At 39.4% G+C, this 23,290-nt stretch overlaps 1 protein-coding gene across 5 annotated transcripts; it reads left to right on the forward strand.

The window, feature by feature from the left end:
* The first annotated feature begins 3,413 nt into the window (after positions 1–3,413).
* On the forward strand, positions 3,414–22,733 carry LOC122773939 (tubulin-specific chaperone cofactor E-like protein). Of its 5 annotated transcripts, XM_044032936.1 has the most exons (12): positions 3,414–3,474; positions 5,558–5,672; positions 6,937–7,004; positions 8,191–8,349; positions 9,517–9,696; positions 10,539–10,678; positions 11,494–11,675; positions 14,627–14,883; positions 15,659–15,785; positions 17,247–17,363; positions 17,454–17,565; positions 19,040–22,733. In XM_044032936.1, the coding sequence occupies exons 5-12, from the start codon at positions 9,549–9,551 to the stop codon at positions 19,244–19,246; spliced, it is 1,290 nt and encodes a 429-aa protein (XP_043888871.1). In that variant the 5' UTR covers positions 3,414–3,474; positions 5,558–5,672; positions 6,937–7,004; positions 8,191–8,349; positions 9,517–9,548; the 3' UTR covers positions 19,247–22,733. The 5 variants fall into 5 exon arrangements, with proteins under 5 accessions (XP_043888871.1, XP_043888870.1, XP_043888872.1 ...); XM_044032935.1 differs by lacking the exon at positions 8,191–8,349; XM_044032937.1 differs by lacking the exons at positions 3,414–3,474; positions 5,558–5,672; positions 6,937–7,004; positions 19,040–22,733 and adding an exon at positions 9,315–9,383 and having other exon boundaries at positions 8,332–8,349; positions 17,454–17,820.
* Positions 22,734–23,290: the final 557 nt, after the last annotated feature.

The raw sequence follows: 23,290 nt of genomic DNA on the forward strand, positions 1-23,290 counted from the left end.
TCCCATTTTAAAGAGCCCAGAATTGCAATTTCATGATGAGGTTCCATTTCCCACTTCTCTTCTCTCCATAGTCATTTACAAATATGGTTAATTAGATAATTAGATAAGTACAGCTGTCAAACGTGCGTTTTCATGTGGGTCTTTAAAGGTGATTTAAAATGTTCAATGGTTTTAAACTAAATATATTTTGTTACTTCTGAGTCGGCTTCAGTGAGCAAACCAGAAGACCATTTTAATACATTGTCTTTGGACGCGACTGCAACGATTAATCAATTATTAATCGATTACTAAATTAACATTTTATAGCCGATGAATCATTGTGGGTTTTTTTTGTTTTTTTAATAGATAAAACAAGTTTTCTTTATTTTCAGCGTCTTAAAAATGAATATTTTCTGGTTTCTTTGCTCTGCATAACAAAGAAATCATAAAAAGTGAATCATTTTGGTTTTTCATTTCCAGGTTTGGGAAACAAATTAATCGATTATGAAAATAATCATTCATTGCAAAAAACAGCATGTATTTCTGTGCTAATCTAGTAAAGGGGTATCATTAGTATTTTATGACCTGGAGATAACAATCAACAGTTGTCATCAGACAGACTTTCCTGACTAAAAACTGAAGTGTGTGTTGCTTTTCAAACTGCTTGCTCTCAGTACCAAAGTCCATAGCAAAAGAAAATCAATGATTTAGAAGTTGTTATCCCACTGCTGCCTCCATCAGTGACTTCATATGTGTCTTTTTGTTTTAAATCTTCTTTATTTCAGGTTTACCTAAGTGACACAAACTTACCACATGAGGCAGCAGTACAGCAGACCTAAAAACATACTCATTCTGAGTGGATTTTGGTATAGGAGAGTGAGTTACATCACAGCCCTTCCTTCTTGAAGGTAAGGTGGGAGATCCTGGAAAAACCGTTTGAGCAGGCTTCATTTTGAATTTAATGTCTGCATTTTAATGATTCAGCACATCCATCCAGTTATGTCAATGTTTTTACAGGCCTGTCTGTTCCACAGCTGACTGACATTTTTCATTTTTGTGACAATGCTTTAATTAACTGGTTAATTGATCTCCCACCCGACCTTTAATGTCACTTTTTTCTGTTTTCCACTGGGAGCCATGTTTTCAGTGATGGTCAGGTCCTGGCGGCTCACACAGTGACGTCAGTGCAGTCACTTTAAGATGTGCAGCCTCTTCAAATTGATTCTGGGTCAAGTCTGACCCATGACATTTAGTCTCTCTTGCTCTGTTGTTTCCATCGGATTAAGGCAACATGTATGGGCTAAGCTAAATGTAGAATATAGTGAGGTGTGATGCAGCCTGGTCATGTGTGATTCATCTGTCTCGTGTCATGAGGGGCGGGACTCCTGACACTAGACAGATCACACTATGTCATCGATTGTTTCCAATTAACTTTTTGCATGGAGCATAAATCCAGTTGAAGTCACCGGGAAGTTGTGAGTATGAGTCACAGGCCACTTCTTTTGCTGAGGTAGAAGAGTGGATCGAACCTGAACCAGGTCACCCTCCTTCTGTCTACACTGCTGCCTGTTGTCCCTGTCCTTGAGGACAGCAGCGCACAAACACTGGACACATGTGGGTGTTGTACTTTGTGTTGTGACTACAAGGTCCACCCACGTTTGTTTACTAAAAGATAATGTACTTCAAACTGAGTCAGCTATTTATATGAAATCAATCACCTACACAGATGAGGAGTAGTTCCTTTGAAAACAAAGAAACAAAAAAAGAGGTACTGATACATAATCAGTGCTGACAGTGCCGTGTGCTGAGAACCATCGTGACACATGGAGGCTCGTTCTTACTGAAAGCCTGGCCTACCACAAGGGACACAATGAAAAAAAGGGATTTTAGCCACTAAACAAAAGGCTCACATCATAAAATCAGCACACACTTAAAGCTACTACACATAACTGTTGGTATTTTTTGTTGTTGATGTTATCATTCTGGCTCTGTTGATGACCAGAAGCAATGTAGCATTAGATCATCTGAAAATGGGCTCTTATGGAGAGAGAGCTGAATATTAATAATATTAATAATATAATATCTCCATGTCAAGAGTTGACACTGATAACCATATTCCCTACATGAACTAGTAAGAGCCAAGCTACTAACTAGTCACACTGAAAATGTTTACTAGTTGAACGTTTGCAAATAGATTAATAATACAAACTGATTTGTTTTTTAATATGATGAGCAGTGGTACATGTTAAAGTCGATAAGTTATAAAGTTATGAAGTTGTACTATGACTGCTCCTGTGTGCATGGTGTTTTGACAGAGAACCAGAATCAAGGTCACAAGTTTCTTTGTTAATCAGGAGCGTTTGATATATGCACCTGATGCAGCTGATGATAGGCAGCACAGTGTGTGTGTGTGTGTGTTGTCAGCTGACATTCTGTTTTGAATGAAAATGTGTGTTCTACATTTGGTTGTTTATTTTGTTTTCCAGTCAGTCGTCAGTCAGTCAGTACTTCTTCAAATTCAGTTTTGGGTCCAATTGTTTGTTCAGCTTCTGTCCACCATGCTGCCCTCTGCTGGAATCAGCTTCCAATGAACATTAAGACAGCCTCAACTGATGAAACTCCTGTACTTAACTGAACTATTCCTTATTGCATAATGTATAATTTAGATCTTGTATCCCATTGACCTGCTCTATTTTTTTAATGATATAGATCTGTTTACATGCTTCCAATGGTTTGCGTCTTTGTACTCTTTATATATCACACATTGAATAACCCGTGAATGTTTTCTGTGTAAATTTAACAAATGGTTCGTAAAGGATGTGGCGAAACTGATATTTTATGCACTGCCGAGTCAAATATCTGGTAGTTCCACACTTAACCCACTAGAGGGCTCTGGAGTGATGGCTGAAAGGCAACGCTTTACAGAGCACGTGACTATACTGTATGTTTTTTGTGACCACATTTTTTTTTGGCTTCTCCTTTTCCCACATTTATATTTATTGCGAATAATGTAACCAGCCAAAATAAAAGAAAACAACATATATGAAGATATATATACACGCACACACACACACACACACACACACACACACACACCAGCATTGATATAATTCTTTATTTATGATTTTATACACATGTATTTTATCTTTGTGCATAATAAATTCTAAATCAAATGAAAAAATAAAACAAGGCAAGACAAATCATGACCGCCAGCATCATCATCACAAACACTATGACATCATGACCACTCACTCTGCTAAAGGGGAACCTCAATTTATTATTTTAAATATAGTTTAATATCGCGATATAATGCAGGCTAAAAAAAAAAACCATACATGTAACGTAATAAAAAATACCTGCCAAAACAAATGTATTTTAAAAGGGAAAAATCGTTTCCAGCCATCAGGCTACGTCACTTCCGGGATGTAGGGGGGGTGAGCAAAATGACAGCTGGTTGTTTTCATCAACAAGGGGATTTTAAAGTAGACATTGAAGGTATGTATGACGACGAGCTGCGCTTCATTTCGTTCTACAACCTTCTTTGATAAAGTGCTGTCACTCGCTGAGTGTTTGCATGTCGTTTCTGTCTGTTGTTTGTCTGAGCGTCCATCAAGCTGCTGCTGATGCTGCTGCTGCTGATGATGCTGATGCTGCTGATGCTGATGGGGGTCACAGTCTCATTCTGCTCGGCTGTCAACAACAGGCACTTTGCGCTTAAAATTCCCACATCATTCTTAGCCGGAAATATAATGGGGGGGAAAGTGCTCTTATGCACGTTTTAATTAAGAAAAAACAAACTCTATTCACAAATGTGTCAATTCTATGGTTTCTACGTCTTATCAGTCGGTATAGTCCGTGACAGGGCCACAATAAGAATTTAACCTGATCAGCGGGGATTAAACATTAATTCGGCTTAAGTCTCATAAACGAAACACCACGTTTAATTGTAAAACATCAATTTTTATCATGCGTCTCTGTGTTGTTGCCACGATGGGGGACTGTATTCGGTAATACACGCTTAAAAGTTACATTTTTGTCCAAATAACTTTTGTTTTGTTAAAACTGTTGATGCCGAATAGACAAAACACTTTTTGTGAATCTGATATTCTCGTGGTCTGTAAACGACTCGACGTGTTTGTTCACTGACAAGCCAGGAGTTTAGAAATTACCAGACTTTTCAAGGGTGTTTGGTGTAATTGACCATCCATAAATCAGCTGTAATTTAATTTTACAAACTTTAAAATATGGATGTTCACCCAAAAATTATTTTGGTACAGTTCTTAAGGGAGTCTGGCCCATGGTAATATATATATATGTGTGTGTGTATATATATATATATATATATATATATATGTATGTGTATACATATATATGTGTGTGTGTGTGTGTGTGTGTATACATACAGTGGTATGCAAAAGTGTGGGCACCCCTTAGGAAAATCACTGCATCAGTTTGCTGAGCTTTTGAAGCAGCGACTTCATTTTAACATATGTTAAACCTTTTGGAAACAGAAACATCTCAGTAGTGAAATCATTTTTATTGGTCCAACAGAAACATCTGTATGTGCATTTAAACAAAATAGGCATGTGCATAAATTTGGGCACCCCAAAGAAATAATTTCATTAATATTTAGTACAACCTCCTTTTGCTGCAATAACAGCCTGTAGACGCCTCCTATAGCCACAGACAAGTCCCTGAAGTCTGGCAGGTGGTATTTTGGCCCATTCCTCCATACAAAATGCCTCTTTGTGACCAATTCTTGAACATTCTTGTCAAGAATCTGCTGATACTTAAATTGTCCCAGAACTGTGACCAGAACTGTGACCATTCTAACCATCCTTCTCCTGTGCCTTTCCTGTATTTTTTGGCCGACCACATCTTTCCTTCACAAGGACTGTACTTGTGCACTACATTTCTAACTGTGGAGACAGACAGTTCAAACCTTCTTGATCATTTCTTGTACCCTTCTCCTAATTCATGACAATGAATTATGTTAGTTTTTAGGTCAGTGGAGAGTTGTTTAGATGCCCCATGTTGCTACACTCTAAAAAAAACAACCTAGGACAAGCACAGCCAGCAATTACCTCTGTGAAACAACCTTTTTCATGATTTGTTCCACCTGTCTTTGTAACTGAAGGTCTCACGAGCTAATCAAAGCATTGTTGTGCTGCAACCTGTCAGCTATAAATCCCCACAGGTCTTGAAATGAATGTGTTTAAAAGGGTGCCCAAACTTTTGCACATACCATTTTTTACATTTCATTTTATCATAATAAAACTATGTAATGCTACTTTAAGAAGACCAAGTTTTGACACTCAAATGTCTGTGTATACATATATATGTATATTTACATATATATATATATATGTATATATATACATATATACACATATACATATATATACATATCCATGTACATATATCATTTTGACATTGCTACAATATTTATATCCTGTTCCACTTGTCTGTGTTTTGAAGGAAGTCTGACTAACTGCTAAGGAATGTGTGCATTTTCATTCTGCTGACATGTTTCGACAGCAAAAACCAAAACTAATCTTTGACCTTGTTTGTTCTCCAGCGTCATGTGGTAAACGCCTCTTGAGACCTTCCTGTCCTGGGCACCACGCACCGAATCCTGACAACTGACCAAAGAGGAGGCAGCAGTGTCTGTCAGCCCCATCAGCCACTCTGGAGTAAGATAATACTTACGTAAATGTAATATCTATACTTTGTGTTGTGTAAAAATAATGTCATCTATGTTTAAAGTGTGCTTGAAATGAATAAGTGAATGGGTCAATTCAATGTAAGTGTGTCAGTCGATAGAAAGCATAGTAGTAGTCTAGTTCAGGTTGTAAGACATGTGAAAACACATTATTACAACTTTAAAAGGTTCACCAAATAAAGTCTACGCCTGCTAATGCCTCATACAGACTGTGAGATTTCAGCAATCATATAAGATCATTATAAATCACACTGGATCTAAGAGATTAAACTTGGCTAACAAAGGACTGTAACATGTACACCTACTTACGTTGATGAAATCTTAACAGTATGTTTTCCACCTTAACTGTAGATTTATTTTGGAGATTTATTTTGCTGTGGCTCCTAAACGCTGGTCCCATGTTGTACTATGAGAGAGATTCAAGGTCAACCATTGTCACAGTTTTGCCACCTTTTTAGCTTGTGAAACCCTTCTGACACATTTAGGATGTGATGCTGTTACAATCTACTTAAAACCTGAAATGACCTAGAAATCACACTCAAATACAGTGGAGGTAAAATCTCTCATCATCGTCACGGTCATACTTTTATTATAAATAAATGACACGTATATTAAATTAATGTTTAACATTTGGAAATAGCTGGTTTTAAGATGATATTACATGTTGCAAAATGTGCACTTAAAATAGTCAGCAACAATATATTCTACAAAAATTTGCTCTTTATTTTAACAATTTGGTCGTGAATGGGGTGGATCATCCTTCCTCGTGTAATACGATAATCGATAAATGAAGGCAGTCCCTGCCGGTTTTACTCACCGGGCGTCGCTACTTGATGTCTCCTCGCAGCAGCGCTGCTCAAATGATTGAGGGAAACTTGGATGGAAGTTACCTGACTGAAGAAGAGGGAGTTTACAGTGGGATAATGGAGGAGATGCTCCATCCACATTCAATACATAACCTTTATGCACTTTGTTCTCTCTGTTTTAAATAAACGGAGAATTCCTGCGCTGTATCGCTATATGATTGTCTTGCAATACCACAGAATCGCTGTATCGTGATGTTATTGGTATTGTGGACCATGTGTCGCGTGTCATATCGTGAGGTACCCTGTGATTCCCACTCATAATCATGAATGTTTGTCATGTTTAAAAAGTAGGTCCTGTTTTTGAAAGTGAAATATAGTATTAGTGTGGACTTAATCTGAGCGGGGCTTCTTCTGGTTCTTCTTTGACAGGCCCTCAGTGCAGAAGCAGGAGACAGCGAGCAGTGACAGTGGTCACATCAGTGGAAGTGTCTCTTCAGGTAGGACACTCTGTGTCAAACATGTGTGTGACTAATCTTAAGCACAACACTGGCTGGACACACATCTGTATTTTACTTGTCTTGTGTGTGTGTGAAATGAAGTGGTGTGTAAATGGCTAATAGCACGATTAATTATTATGAAGAGTAACAGATTGCTTTCATGCATTCATCACCACAATTTACTGCGGCCTGTTTTTGTCAAATCAGTTACTGTTACCAGATCCTTTTATTATTATTTTTTTCTGCCATAACCACTACATAATTTATGCTTCCCTGCAGCACACTTCAGAGTCAGGCTCTGCCCACCATCCTTTTAACACACGACACAGACACTTCATCATTTTAATTATGGCACGTTTGCAATGTTGTCGTGTTTTTTAAGTTCAGCTTAAAGATCAGCCTTCGTCAGGAATATTTAGATGAAGAGTGTCTCTGTGGTTTGCTGATGGAGAGCTGAGGGCACGTCCTCGTGTGTCTCCTGCTTCCATTACCACTTTGCCATAAAACAGAGACACATTAGATGTCAGACTGGACAGTGTCAAGAGGATTCTGTTGTGTTAACACTGACTGCTGTGTTCACCTTGGAACAGTAATGTGTGCATAGATGATCGTAGTGACTAAATCCTCTACTGAAACTTTTTTATTTTATTTAAATTTTATTTACTTCCATTGTCCACTTATTTTTCCACGTCCATTAAACAAGCATCTTTCTATTTCCATTATACAAATCAAAACAAAACTTAAGCCTGCGTAAAATGACAGGTGACCTCAAATAACCCAGCATGACCCCGGGCCGGTGTCGTCGGCCTCAGGCAGAACATAAGAAATAAAATACAACCTCCTAGTGGTCGAGGGAAAATCTCACAAATAAAATTGAGACATGGCTCCTCCAATTGATGTCGTCTGATTTGTAGACAAGTGAGGACGTTAAATGATTTAGTCATACAGTCTTGTGCGTATTTAATTAAAGGGATAGTTCAGTCTGGTTATTTGACATAGTAAGCATGTCCCCGCACCAACAGGGACACATGGAAAAACACATTTCAGCCACTTAACAAAAGAATCACCTAAAACTCTGCCTGCTAATGCCGCCCACAGACTGTCATGACCAAGAAAGCTGGTGGTGTTTAGTTGTTGTCTTGTGGTTCCTGTTTTATTTTGAAATTTCTCTCTCCTCTCGTTTCAGGTAACTTGCCGTTTCCCCTTGTGTTTCCCACCCTGATTGTTTCCACCTGTTTCCTCATTACCGTGTGTATATACATGAATCCGGCGAGCCGTTTGTGTTTCACCAGCTAACCGCGCCGGCATATTCTTTCCTACTCAGTAGCAAATTATGATTTTAAAAGTAAGTAAGCAGATGTTCTTTTATACTCCACAATAAAAGACAGTAATGTGAGTAGTTGTAATTATTGCGTCATATTTGACAATAACACCACATCGAGTTAATTTGTCTAAGCGTAGTTAGCTTAGCTGACGTTAGTTTTTCACTGTGTTAAGCTAGGCGACCGCCTGTGTTAACCAAGAGTTATGGTGCTGTTGCTGTTGGGAACAAAGTCCCATCTGATAATATTTGTGATCCACTTCTGGCAAACATCTGCACGCCCAGGAAATTGATTTAGACCGTACGGCCGCAGACAGGGGGCTCTCGTCATGAGGTAAAGGTTTGTTAGCATTCAGTTTCTACCCAAAGTTTCCCACTGCTGTTGGAGCAGCTGAGAACTATGCAGGTGCTTCCCGACTTCCTAGACATCGTTGTCAAAATGAATGCTACATAAAAAGCACAGTTAAAAGCAGAAATGTACACTTGTTATGACAGCTCCCATTCAGTCGCGCGTATACTGGAGGGAGCCGGTGTTTACTTCCGGTACTTTGCCGTATTCGTCTGTATGGTCTGCGTCTTCCTTTTGTCTGTCGCCAGTTCGTCTTGTCTTGTGAACCAGTGTAACTCCCGTTTTTTTTGTTGCACATTGAAAATAAAAGTTTGTTTATTTTTCACTTTGTCTCCAAAGTTGTGCAATTGGGTCCAAGTCCTTGTCTCGGTGTGACAGACTGAGATTTCAGCAATCATATGTAATCTACACTACGCCTAAATCTACTATATTTTAAGAATATGTTCACCACTTAATCTCACATTAGACAGCCTTTTTCTGACTGGAAACTCAAGTTTGTGTCACTCTGACAACTGCTCACTCCCCACACCAAAGGCCAAGACAAAAATCACTCAGGATTTGTTTGACCTGTGTTGCCTCAATCATAAAGTTCAAATGTGTCATTTCTTTAATTTTGTGTTTGAAATCTTTTGTGGTCCAGAATGACTTGTAGACCAGCAGCTCCTGTCCCTGTGTGAGCTGAAAAAGAGATTCTCTATGGACTTTGGTGGTGAGGGAGAGGAAGCTATTTACAAACTTGTGGGGTTTTTTTTTCACTGTGACTTGCACTGGTCTTTGTTATTGCATGGCTGAGTTCTCGCAGCTTATCACAGTGTCTGTCTCTTTCCCACTCTGTGGATTAGCTGAGGCGGAGGCTGCTCAGTGGGACGAAGCCATGGAGCCACTGGAGGATAAATATGGTCGTTCCTTTGTGGAGGTGATGAGTGAAAAGTACAGCCCAGAGAACTTCCCGTACCGCAGAGGACCTGGTATGGGTGTGGTGGTTGTGCCCACTGCAGGACCTCAAGGTTCTCCCATGAAAGGTGAGTTTGATGAAGTAGTCCTTCCTTTGTAAAGGGTCACAGCTTGTTACGTGTGCAGTGGCTTCAGAAAGTGTTCAGCCCCCGACACTTTTCACTCACTTTATTTTGCCAGATGGTTTTAAGTGAAAGTTCCGATTTTTTTAAACAACTCCACTGTACTATCAGTGGAATCACAAGAAAAACAGTTTTTTTCCACTTAACAGACGCTTGACTGAATATAATCTACTCTAGTTTACGTCTACAATATCTGAAGAACATGTTGCCACTTTATCTTGTCATCAGACAGCCTTTTCCAGCTAAAAACTACTCACTCTCTACAAGTCCACAGCTTCTGTATGTCTGAAGTAATCCTTTATTTTCTGTTGGGGACACAGGAACTGTCTATTGCTGCTTCATTTGGTAAATCTAAATAAAAGACTTCAAACAGGAATCACAAAATAGCACAGGGTTAGAGTTAGAGTAGATTAAAATTGCAGATTTACTCCTTGGCCTGTGGTGCATGGAGTGATTAGCCCATAAAAGTCAGTGTCCCAGCAATTATGTTCTAAGTGGTAACTCATGCAACCCTCCCAACACTTTCCAGCAGTTTAAAACTTGTATATACTATATAAATATAAGAATGTATCCTGTTTTCTCTCACTAGAATTTCCAATAGGGGCAGCTGATGCAGTTTACAGTGGGAACTTGCTGTTGTCATATTCTAAAGGAAGTTTTTGCTCTCATCTCGGCCTTGTTTGTAGCGTTGGCACATAACTGCATTCAAGTAGAAACCCATTTAATCCCCCTCTTTTTTCAGTGTGACTAATTCATATTCATTCCTCTGTCCTCTTCTCCTCCTTCAGACCGTCTGAACCTACCCAGTGTGCTGGTGTTGAACGGCTGCGGCATCAGCAGGGCCGGCGCCCGGGCGGAGATTGCTGCTTTCTGCGCCCATGTCATGGAGCTGGACTTGTCCCATAACAAGCTGCAGGACTGGCATGAGGTGGAGTTGCTGGGCTTATTACAGTTAATTTGCATTAAATGATTAAAAGTGTTGAGTAACACATAAATTGTTTTTTTTTTATCATTTAATGGAAATTGTCGATAGTAAGTAAAGAGGATAGAAAACCACCACTCTCATCCTGTAAGTGATAGCAGGTAAATGCTCCAGAGGAAGAAACGTAGCACAGGCTTTTTCATCTGTGATGATGAGATAAAAAATACCATCCATCAGAAACACAGTTGTTCATGTGGTTTTGTCTAGATTAAAAGATAGTCCAGGTAATTTGAAGTATGGGTATATGAGGTACCAATTCATAATCCGTGCAGATTGTGCTGTGTAAGCAGCTTGAGACTCTGATGCTTGCTCTCAGTGGGCACACAAGAAAAAAAGGATTTTAGCCTCCTAATAGGCTCATCAAATAAAGTCTATGCCTTGCTGTAAACTGCTTACTCTACCACACTAAAGTCCATAGAGAAACTCTTAGAGATGTTAGTTTTTTCAATGGACTTTGGTGCGGGAGAGTGGGCCAGACAGAACATGCTCTTTAAAGGCAATATGAAGCTGCAAACATATGCTTACGTTACTGCAGATGTAAACTTACATTTCATGTTCTTTGTGCCACGACTGGCAGCTATGTTTTCAGTGAGAGGCAGCCTCTGCGGCTCAAGCTGGTTCTTAACACAAGGGGCGAGAGCTATGTGTCAGTACCTCAAACACCCACACTTCGAAAAAACCTGAACTGTTAAACCTCCTGGATTGACAATAGAGTAGAACATACAAAAAAAAACCTTTTCTTTGTTGTTTCTGGTTTTCAGATCAGTAAAATAGTGTCCAGCATTCCAAACCTGGTGTTCCTGAACCTGAGCTCCAACCCTCTGGCAGGAATGACCCTGGAGCCGCGGTGCGCTGAAGCCTTTTCCCGGGTGCGACGCCTCGTCCTCAACAACACCCAAGTATCCTGGGACACTGTGCTGCTGCTCACGAGGGAGATACCTGAGTAAGAACACTGACACATCAGTGTCAGTTGATTTATTGATGAGACTGAGGGCTGGACGATGTGGACTAAAAGTCATGTCTCCATATTTTTTAGCTGAATAGCGATACTTGATATATATCTCAATATTTTTTCTTTCTGTTTCCCCCAAAGCATTATAGCATATTAGATCAAAAGTTTCCCAGAGGCAAACCCTTTAAAAAAATAAACAAACAGTCCATTATAAATTTAAGCCACATGCCAAATGGCAGAGGTCAATGAAATAAAAATGCTCCTTGAAAAAAATAAAACATATCTCTTTCCTGTATGACAATAATATACAGTAATTCATTCAAGATTATATGTTCAAAAGTGACTGTCAGTAATGGAAAATAAGTCAAAACTTAGCTGGTTCATGGTCAGAACCATGAACCAGCTAGTTCCCGCCTCCTCAGCACGAGCTGAACGATAAATCTAACACACCAAGAGAGGCGGGACTTAAGGCAGAACAGCCAATCATCAGCCAGTCACACTCAAAGCCGGTGTCATGTTTGAGGCAACGACCGGAGAGGCGGCCAGAGAAACGGAGCCACTGTTGTCAGGCGTTTGTGCAAAACTGAGGAAAAACTGAAAAAGTGTGGGTGTTGAACCCTCTCACCGGGAAAAGTGTGGGTGTTAAAACGCCCACATCCCCCACGTGTGCGACGCCCTGGGAGAGGGAGAGGAGAAATGGGTACGAACTTGTGACCCATGTATTGTCATTTTAACGCAAAATGAAGTATACCGATACAAGCGATATTGTCCCGTGTTATATCTCGTTTAGAACTATATTGATACATATTAAAATATCAAGATATCGCCCAGCCCTAATGAGACTTAAAGGGATAGTTGAGGTTTTTTTTTTAGTGTGGTTGCATGAGGCACTGACACATAGACAAACATGCACTTATTGAAAACATGGCTCCCAATGGGGACACAAGGAACAAAAGATTTTAGCCACTTGACTAAAGAGTCACTTAATAATGTTGTGTATTGGAAATGAGACATGGAAACTGGGAGAGACGTAACCTCATAGTTGACTATGTCTACGACTGATTTACTGTAAATCAAATACAACAGAAGTGTAATTAACAGTAACTGAAGCGTTGCACGTTGTATGACTTATTGACACTATCATTGCTGACTGAGCTGTGTGCGCCCCCTAGAGTGTACGTTATTAAAATGAGAAACTATTGCGATAGCTGCTGTATACAATATTCATGATTCATTCAGCTAAGTTGGAGAGGTGGGTAGGTGTCCAACCTGTGAACGTGTGTGTGTGTGTGTGTGTGTTCTTTTCTAAAGGTGAGACTGTGAATTGTAAAAAAGAATTCCTCCACTCACAGGTCCATTTTTCAAGCATGTCAAGAAACTATGGCCTTCAAGTATGGTTTGTCCATTTGGGCTACTGTAGAAACATGGCGGCGAAAGATGGCAACCTCCATAGAACCTAAAGTACATATAAAAATCTTTTTCTAAACTTGTGAAACTAAAATATTTAATTACTAGTGAGTAGTATATTCAATGTGTACGAATAAACCCTCCTAAATGCTAATAATCGATTAGTTTAAATAATTCTTCAGATCTGTCTGCTTTTTAAATGTGAATATTTTCTGGTTGCTTTGCTTCATATAACAAAGAAATCATTAAAATGGAGAAAATAAGCGACAGATTCATGGATTCTGAAAGTATTTTTTAAAAGTGGACCTTTAAAAATCTCCATCTTATATGTATAATGTCCATATGGGCTCCCAGTCTGATAAATGTTTGCCATTTACATAATGACAAATGCAGCAGGACATTTTCTAGGACACTGGAGGATTTTCCCGAGTTTCTCCTGCTTCTTTCTCACATGAGCTCACTCAGATATTATCCAGGGATTAGACTGGAGAGCTGGCAGGAGAGGAAATGTCGACAGCGGCCTCTGTGAACAGTTTCCATTTGCATTCACACATATGGCCCCTCCAGGCATTCTCCAGAGAATGCACAGACTCTAGTGCATGTCTGAAAGCAGCTATAAACTATCACGTCCAACATAATAGCCACAGAGACTAAAGGAGAAAACCACCGTGACAAAAGTGCTTCCCATTAACACGTAAACCAATTTTATTGTGTAACAAATGTATTGCATGGTGTTATCTAAGATACATCTACATTACGCCATTCATTTAAAAGCTCATTTATTCTGTGACAGGACCCTGACATGTTTGAGCAGTTTGAAAATACTGGCTGTGTATCAACAGGAAGAAACATGGAATATGCACTTATCCACATACATTTCCTGACTGGTTCTGTTTTTCAAAAAACAACAAAAGACTCTACAGTATATGCACTTTCTTTCATTTTCAGTTTTCACTTCACATCGTTGGTCTCATAACAGAAATCCTTGTTCTTACTCTTCATCATTTGGTCAGTAGTACTTCCTGCAACTAACCACTGCAGAGAAGAAATCACAATAACCTTTATTGTGTAACACCAGTACACGTATGCCATGGTCAAATGGTCTGCGTTTTAGGGTGCGTTATATGGATGTGTGATGTCATCCCGTTGTTTACATGAGACGAGTTGTAAAATTGTGTCTATTTTGTATTTCAGCAGAGATGCAACTAACGATTATTTTCCAAAAAGAATGACAATCAGGCAGAATCAGAAACAATCATCTAATAGGTGATGATTAATTTAATTATCAATGATTTGTTTCAGCCCTAAAATCCAGAGTTGACGCTGAAGAACAACTCATCTTTTCCTTTTGTCAAACACGTACGTGTGTGTGTGTGTGTGTGGAGAGGATTATTTTTAAAGTTGTTGGAGGAAATCCTCTATTTTCAAAATGTGGACCAGATCTTAGTTTTTTACTGAAGAATATCTACAGTGGTGTATAAAGGATAATCCATACATTGTCACACCCTTGTGAAATGTGCTCTGTCGTCCTGTAGTCTGGAGGAGTTGTTCCTGTGCCTTAATGAGTACAGCAGTGTGAGTGCCTCCAGCGTGGCGTGCCCGAACCTGCACCTGCTTCACATCACCGACAACAGCCTCCAGGACTGGGCCGAGGTCCGCAAGTTTGGCTCCATGTACCCCATGTTAGACACTCTGGTCATGGCCAATAACAACCTGGCGTCCATTGAGGACAACAAAGACATCCTGCAGCGGCTTTTCCCCAAACTACGCAGCATTAACCTGAACAACGCAGGTCAGACTCTTTGTGTGTTGGTATTTAAGAGTCTCATCATGGTGTAGTTTCAGTCGGAAACATGGGACCCATGACAATATCCCAACTTATAGAGTCACTATTAGAGATGACTTTGAAACGGTTATTAAATTTAGCACCAGGATGTATGTCACTGTTTCTTCAGGCTTCTTCTCCTGGTCAACCTTTATCTCAGGTTTAGTATCTATTTTGGGCTGCATCAGTGGAGAATCTATTTTTGAACTCTTCTGTTGAAAAGAAAGGAAAAACAACAACTTCAACGCTTTATTTTGCTGTATCTTTTTCACCCAAGGAAAAGAAAAACATCCTTCTTGTAAGTGACTTAGTCTCAGATAATTTTATTTAAAAAAAAAAAAAACATCTGCCCACACACTGACGGAATTATTCATGAATTATTGACTTACGATGGGACATAATAAGGCAGCAGTGATTGCATAATAGGATTAAATGTCCAATGTGAAAATAATTAAATTACAACCATAAGTGTTTTGTATTTGTGTATAATCACACAAACTTTGCTTTTGATACAAAAATCTTATTACATATAATTTAGGCAATGACCTTGCTTTATGGTTGCGTTGTATTTACCCACAGTCAGTGCTGACTGTGGGTACCGAACCCGGGAACCGAACCACCTTGAGACATAAAAAACTGTTAAATTAATTAACATTGAGTTGTTTCTTCAAACTCTCAACAGAGGTTGCTTGTCTAAATTGTAGTGGGAGTGTGTTCTACATGTTTACGTGTGCGTTGTCAGGTCTAAACCAATGGGAAGACATTGAGAAGTTGAACTTCTTCCCCAAGTTGGTGGAGGTGCGACTGCAGGGCATTCCCTTACTGCAGACCTACACCAACGTAGAGCGACGGAGCCTCATGATCGCACAGTGAGTCCCATCAGTGCAGTATAGCAAGTGAAGTACACGACTGCTAGGGGCCTCAAATAAACAGGGGGCCCCTAATGGAGTGAGGAAGAAAAAATGTTTTAACTTTATTAAAATAATCTAGATATCTTTAGGTCTATTTATTTGGTGTAAGGGTTCTTAAGTTATTTGATTGTATTTTGTAGTTGATAATTTTACATTTAGCAAATCTATTAAACTTGTTCAGTTGTTTGGAGCAAATGCAATATCTGCTGTTGTATTTAGTGATTTTTCCAGTTCAGTAACACCACATTTAATGCTTCATTTCAAATATGAAAGTGCAAACAATTTTGATTTTGCTGCCTTCTAATGGCGTTTTTCCACTGGCGTGCCTCGCCTCAGCACGGCATGGTTATTTTGCTTTTCCATTAACGGCCTTTTTTTTTTTTTTCTGAGCTGATACGCTTGCCCCTTTTCCACCTATGACCCCAGCTCGCCTCAGCGCGGCACGGTTTAGGTTGGTTTTCCACTACAAAATAGTACCTACTCAACGTGGGCGGTGATCAGAGCACGGTGCATGACAATGCCGTGATTTCGTTTTAAAATGGGACACAAACGAGTGACCAGTGACTTGTAAAGCAGTTGTTTTCAGTGTAGCTGAATCGTTAGAATCAGTTCATTAAACATATTTGTTCAGTTCTTCCTCCATGACCAGAGACACAGTCACTGGACTGAAATACAGCGGTTGTCAGCTCACAGGTACTAAAAAAAAGTACCAGGTACGATCAACAATCAAAATGCAAAATAACCATGGTGGAGTGTCGTCACAGGAAGAGGCATGAGCAAGACATCCGACACAAGAATCAAAGCAAACAATGGCGAACTGTAGATCTATTAAAAAGACTTGAATGTCCTGAAAACGTGGGTTCATCTCCAACATTTGCACGGAAACTTCTCAAATCTCATCATTTAACAGAGGAGTCTGGTGAGAGCCTGCGATCAATGAGCCACATCACAACCCCTTTCACTGTATTTCAGTTCAGTGACTGTGTCACATGGAGTCTGTGCTCCTGTCATGCAGGAAGTACTGAATTCATCTTTTTAATGAACTGATTCTAATGATTCAGTACATCGTAAACAACTGCTTTACAAGTCACTCGTTTGTGTGTGTCGCATAAATAAAACCAAGTCACGGCAGTTTCATGCAGCCGTGCTGTGATGACCCCGCCCACATAGAGGAGGTACTGTAGTCATGGAAAACCAATCAAACCGTGTAGAATCGAGTTGAGGCGAGGCAAGGCGGTACTATGTAGTGGAAACACACTTAATTATTAAAATAGTAATAACAAGAGTGCATCAGATTCGCTTTTCCAAATTAGATTTGCTGTCAATGGTCCTAACATTGTAAGACCACTAGCACCATAACAAAGATTTATTTAGTAAAAGTTGTTACAAATATAAAAATGTGCATGTGCTCTTCCTCAGCCTTCCTGCGATATCACTACTGAACGGTAGTGTTGTGACGGACAGTGAGAGAGAAGACGCTGAGAGGTTCTTCATCCGTTATCATTTAGACTATCCAGAGGAGGAGCTGCCATACAGGTACGCTGCTGCTGTTGTTGTTGTTGTTGTTGTTTTACATGCGTGTGCTTTTAAGACTGACAGCACACACTCTGCTCTGTACCTTCACAGATATCATTCTCTGGTAACTAAATATGGGAGGCTGGAACCACTTGCTGAGATTGACCTCCGACCTCGCTGCCGTGCCCAGGTGGAGGTTCACTGTGAAGAAAAAGTGGAAAAGGTGTGTTGAGCACTGATGGAGCTATTGGTCTGATCTATCTGCTCCAACTGCTGATAAACTGGTGCGGCAACAGAATCTTCAGCATTGGTGTCCGCAGAAAAAATATTATCCATTTGAGCTTGATGATATGCAGAGGCGTGTTATGGGAGTTTGTGGGGCCCATGCAAAAGGGACAAGGGCCCCTACATTGAACCAGACCAAATACCAGTTCCACCCCCGGAATAAAAGCACCACTCTCTATTTGTGACAGTTAAACAGAAGTTATTCTGTTTCATTTGAAAAGGATTCTCACATGCTGTGGACTAAGGTGTTCAGCCCTTCTCATGGGCCCCAGGCAGTTGCCAAGTTGGCCTACCCTGTTGCAACGGCCCTGATGATATGTTCTGTAAAACAGTTGAGCTGTAGAGAGAAATGTTCTCATGATTTATGGCTCATTCTGTCAAAGAGTCCATCACACACACATCATGTGATTAATCATTGGATAAACATACCTTTATATAGTCTTCCAGTGGAGAACTGATTTTAGCCACTTAACAAAAGGCTCACCTTATACAATCTATATCTGCTTGTCTTTGTAAACCGTTTCCTCCTCGCACAAAGTCACGAGAGAAAATCTTACTTCATTTTACTTCATGGGACACAGGAGTGGTTGAACCACTGCTGCGTCTATCAATAAGCTCACATTGGATTTATTGACCATAAAACAATACACTTGACTTAAAACTTAGCAAATGAGGAAGCAGTAGACTAGCAGCTTCTATTGTTCCTGCAAACTAAAAATGTCTTTTCAGTCTAATGGCATAATCAAGTGCTTTAATATTATAATACACTCTGTCACTTCCTCAATGAGCCACATTTCAAAAAACCCTAAATATGTCTTTAATGTTGTCCACCTGTAATAGACTCCCTCAGGACAGATGTTATACAAGGTGTGAACAGTGTCTATAGGTTTCAGGACAACAGGGTTGATGTTGATGATGGTTTATTCTAATTCATTGAATGATGCTGTATTCACCGTTCTTATTAATTGATCACTTATCAATCAAATATCCTTACATTGAAAATAAGTACTAGTAATGGTCAGGGTGATGTTTACATTTTACCATTATTTTACAGTTATCAGCTCCTCTTACAGCCTTTGACTTAATGTAGTTGAAATCCGTGTTGGTTTATTAATAATAGTAATAATAATACATTACATGTCATTTAGCAGACGCTTTTATCCAAAGCGACTTACAATGGAATTAAGTACAATTAGGCAAGGGGTGGAGTCGAACTTGCGACCATGATGTCTTTCGCACACAGGGTACTGGTCGTAACCACTGAGCCACTCCACCCCAATAATAATAATAATAATAATAATAATAATAATAATAATAATAATAATAATAATAATAATAATAATAATAATAATAATAATAATAATAATAATAATAATACCTCAGATGTAGTAACTGTTTTCTGCTTGTGTCAGCTGAGCATCCGTCTGGACCAGACAGTGGCCGAGCTGAAGAAGCAGCTGACGACAGTGGTCCAGCTGTCCACCAACAGCATGAGGCTCTACTACATCGACAAGTTCAGCGTCTTCGGTCCAGAAGAAATGAAGTACAACACCCGGGCTCTCCACTCCTACAGCATCCAAGACGGTGATGAATTTCTGGTGGTACCCAAGAGCAAATGAATGGCGGGTGACAAACTGGCTGATTAGAGTGACTCCTTAATTGATTGGTTCATCGGATTATTTGTTTACTTGCCAATTGGCATGGCAGAATTTGAGGGAAAAAAGATGCGTCTGGAACAGCACCAGCGCCCCCCGTTTGGAACGGAAAGAAAGTTAAAAGTTAAAGGTTATGTGAAAACAATCACAGAGACTGAACAGTGGTGCCACTGTGAGGCTGTAGTTGGAAAAGCCAGCAGTCTGGAGAGTATTGTGTCTTTATTTCAGCTTTACATGAGGGTGAAGTGCACATATCTGTCTCGTGGACAACTACTGGCCGAGAGAGCCAAACACACTGTCTGCTAGCAGCTTCAGCTGTACCAGCAAGTCTCGTAGTACATGGCATGTACCATAGCAACATGGACAAGCACCCAACACCACTGGCTTGCCCACTCGTCACAAAAGCTACCATTATTAGTGATGAGGCTGTGGCACTGCTGTTTTCATTTGCACTTTTACTGCAGCCACAAAATCAGGAAGAGCAATGTCTGTTTAAGAAGACCTGCCTAAAGGGTTTAGTTGTTAGTCAGTGTATTTATTTTACACTTTAACTGGATAATGAACAACAGTAGATGTTGGGCAAGGAATCCTTTAATGCTCATCAATCATAGTAAGATTTGAAACCCTTGTGTCCCCCTCCAGGCACTAAATACTACGCTTTACATAACTTTTAACATTACAACTTGTGCTTCCACATTAGTCACAGAATCATCTTGTGTGCACACGTGTACATGTTAAAGTGTAACAGAAATTTAAGGTAATAACAATAATTATGATATTGACACATTATATAAAAATAAACTTTGTATAGCGCTCATTCTCCTCCACCAAAGTCCATGGAGACAATATGTGTTTTTAGCTCCTAACACAGGAGCTGCAATTCTAGTGTTGCATCTTTTTCGTTGGTTCATTGCTTACTTTATGTCACTTTTGGTGAATCTGATTTCAATCATGAAAAGTCACCAACATAACAGGTGGAGGCAGCAGTGAATCAAAATCTCCTCTGTGCTGTGATTTTAAATCACAGATTTTCTCTATGGACTTTGGTGCGGGAGAGTGAGCGCTTTACAAAGCGGCATAAATGTCAGTTTATGATTTGTGTTAGTACTTCATATACAGTAACTATCCCTGTAGCACAAATTAAGTTAAAATAAGATTACAGATGAGTCTATTTATTCTAAGATCTAAGGAGAGAGTATTCCAGAGTCGTAGACACAGAAGGTGATCTTAATATAGTAGAGTATTACATAGTAGATAATAAATGAAAAGGCTTTATGAGAAAATGGCTTCAGGAGTGCAATGATCATAGTTATATCTTTAAGTACTGTATAATGTTTCTCTGAACATTAACGTTTTCTTCATAATCACACACCAACATCTAATATTTCTGGGTGAGTTTTTTAACTTCTGCACATGCACATACCCTCACAGACTGTGTGTCAGGTCATGTGCTGCCCCCTACAGGCTTTATCTGTGAGGTATTTGTGAGGAAAGACACACAGACACACACACACACACACTATGATACCGAAGACAATCTCTATAATAAGTTTATCGTCTACATTTAAAAAATGTATGTTTCAGTCAGTTACTGTGGCTTCACTTGACTTGTGCTGTGATTTATTTATTTTTTAAATTCATTTTGTGTTTCTCAACATTTTAATGTTAATGATAATATTTTAATGTTTGCAACATGGTTCCTCTGATTTAGCACATGTGATAATTTCCCATGTTACTTGGCTTTAATAGTTTCTGATTATGATAATTATTGTTATTTTATTAATTTCACAATGATAGCATTTTGTGTGGGATTTATTCTCTACTTACTCTTGTGAGTTGTGTTTTTGTGGTATTTCTATAATTACTTGCTAATGGCCTTGTGGTGGGCATTTAAATGCTAATCAGGCTTAAACATGGTACAGTAATTGTCCTTAATGAGATGCTGATCTCAATGTAGTGCATCTTTAAAGAAGCTTGACAACTGGTGTTACAAACTAGAACAGTTTGACAGACGTGGGCATTGACCATGGGTTATCTATCCAGATGCTTTTCTGAAGAATTAGGTTAAAGTGATGAGGGTTTGGTTTAGTTTTGGACTGAAAATTAGAATGGGATGGACACTGCTGCTTAAATATCCAGAGAAGTAGGAGGTCTATCAAAATTAGAAACATTTGGCCATGTCGCACAAAAGCACTACAACATCAGTTGGTTGCAATATGTAACTTCGACCGCCACTAAATCCTACACACTTAAATTTGGCCTTTTATAATAGTACAAGAGTCTTTTGCTGGAGGCCACAGTTAACCTGCGCACTATCCTTCGGTCATTTCTCTACCATAGCAGGTTATGTCCCACAAACAAGTTTATTTGGCATCTCAGACTTCACCAAAGATGACTCATTGGCTCGTTACTGCTTTAATGTGGACTGTATGCCACTGTGTATTGATTTTAACATGCAGCGTCCACCTTGTATAAGAGGAGCAACGTTGTTAGATGTTGGATTCTATTGCTTTTTCCTATAGCAAGCAACATAATAGTATGGGGTTCCTGATACAGTATTGCAGTAAAGGAAAGAGCTGAGTCATCAAGCCACAAAGTTAAAGTGATAGTTCAGGTTGTTTGAAGTGGGGTCGTATGAGGTTCTGACTTGTAGTCAGCACTGACACCGGGACTCTTCCTCTCACTTTGCTCTTTGCTTTTTTTGTACTTCTTTGTAAACCACATACTCCCTGCATCAAAGCCCAGAGACAAAATCTGTGATTTTACATCATGGTACAAAAGAGTTGAGTTCAAATGTGTTATTTTGGGACTTAAAGTATTAAACTGACCCTGTTTGCAAGTCACACACACTGACCAACAAGCAGCAGTAAACAGCTCCTCTGAATTAGAATTCATATTTTTTGCACTCACACTAGTGATAGTGAATTAGTCCTCTGTATTTAACCCATGCTTATTACACACCAGTGATCATACAAAAGCCGGGCGCAGGAGCAGTGGGCAGCATTTATCTGCACTGGGGGTATTGGGTGCCTTGCTCAGGGTTACCCCAGCCCTTGGCCCCGGGATTGAACCAGTGACCTTCCTTTCAGTATTAAGTCAGATTCCTTTTCCTCTTTGCGGCCCCCGACAGTCCCTGTGAGCTTAAAATGTTGATTTTTCTCTATGGACTTTGGTGCAGGAGAAGGAGCGATTTACAAACACAGCTTCCAGTATATGTTAAGGCTGACCACCTGTGGAGAGATAAAGCAGCATACGACATCATAGAATGTAGATTTTCATCAGGTGAACCTTCCGTGTCCTTGCTGGCAGCCATGTTTCAGGGAGATGGTTCTGGTTCTCTGGTTCTCAGTGCAGTGGACATGCCGGGGAAGCACACAGAGCAGTCACTATCAAACAGTTTGTGTCAGTACCTCATACAACTGTCTCTGTCTCTTTAAGTCAGTTGTTTGTGTTTGGGCTGCAGCTCCTCTGTGTTCACTATCGACAGAAATCAGTGTTTTTACCTTTCACAAGTATCAATATCTCTATAATATGTAAATGTGAATGTCACAACTCTTCTAACACTGTTATTATGTATTATTTTAAACACTACTGCTGTACTTGAGCATTAGAAAATGTGATATTTATATACATATATATATATATATATATATATATACACACATATATATGTATATATATATACACACATATATATATATATATATATATATATATATATATATATATATATATATATATATATATATATATATATATATATATACACACATATATATGTATATATATACACACATATATATAACGACTTGTCACAGCTTTATAAATACAAAGTTATGACAGGTCAGATAAGAACAGAGTTACTGTCTAACAGTTCCTTAACCATTTTATCCCAGTAGTGCTGAATACATGTTAGCGTAGCATGAACCAGAGCCATATCGAGGCCAGCAGAGCTGTGCTGCCAGGCTGAAGTGTTGAGCTGCAGCGCGAGTGTTCAGGTGTGTGTGT

This window comes from Solea senegalensis, linkage group LG8, assembly GCF_019176455.1.
Source record: "Solea senegalensis isolate Sse05_10M linkage group LG8, IFAPA_SoseM_1, whole genome shotgun sequence".
Lineage (NCBI taxonomy): Eukaryota > Metazoa > Chordata > Actinopteri > Pleuronectiformes > Soleidae > Solea > Solea senegalensis.

Coding starts and splice junctions, on each gene's coding strand:
- LOC122773939 (XM_044032933.1), top strand. Junction 9,697..10,538: donor TCAAGGTTCTCCCATGAAAG/GTGAGTTTGATG, acceptor CTCCTCCTTCAG/ACCGTCTGAACCTACCCAGT. Junction 10,679..11,493: donor AGCTGCAGGACTGGCATGAG/GTGGAGTTGCTG, acceptor TCTGGTTTTCAG/ATCAGTAAAATAGTGTCCAG.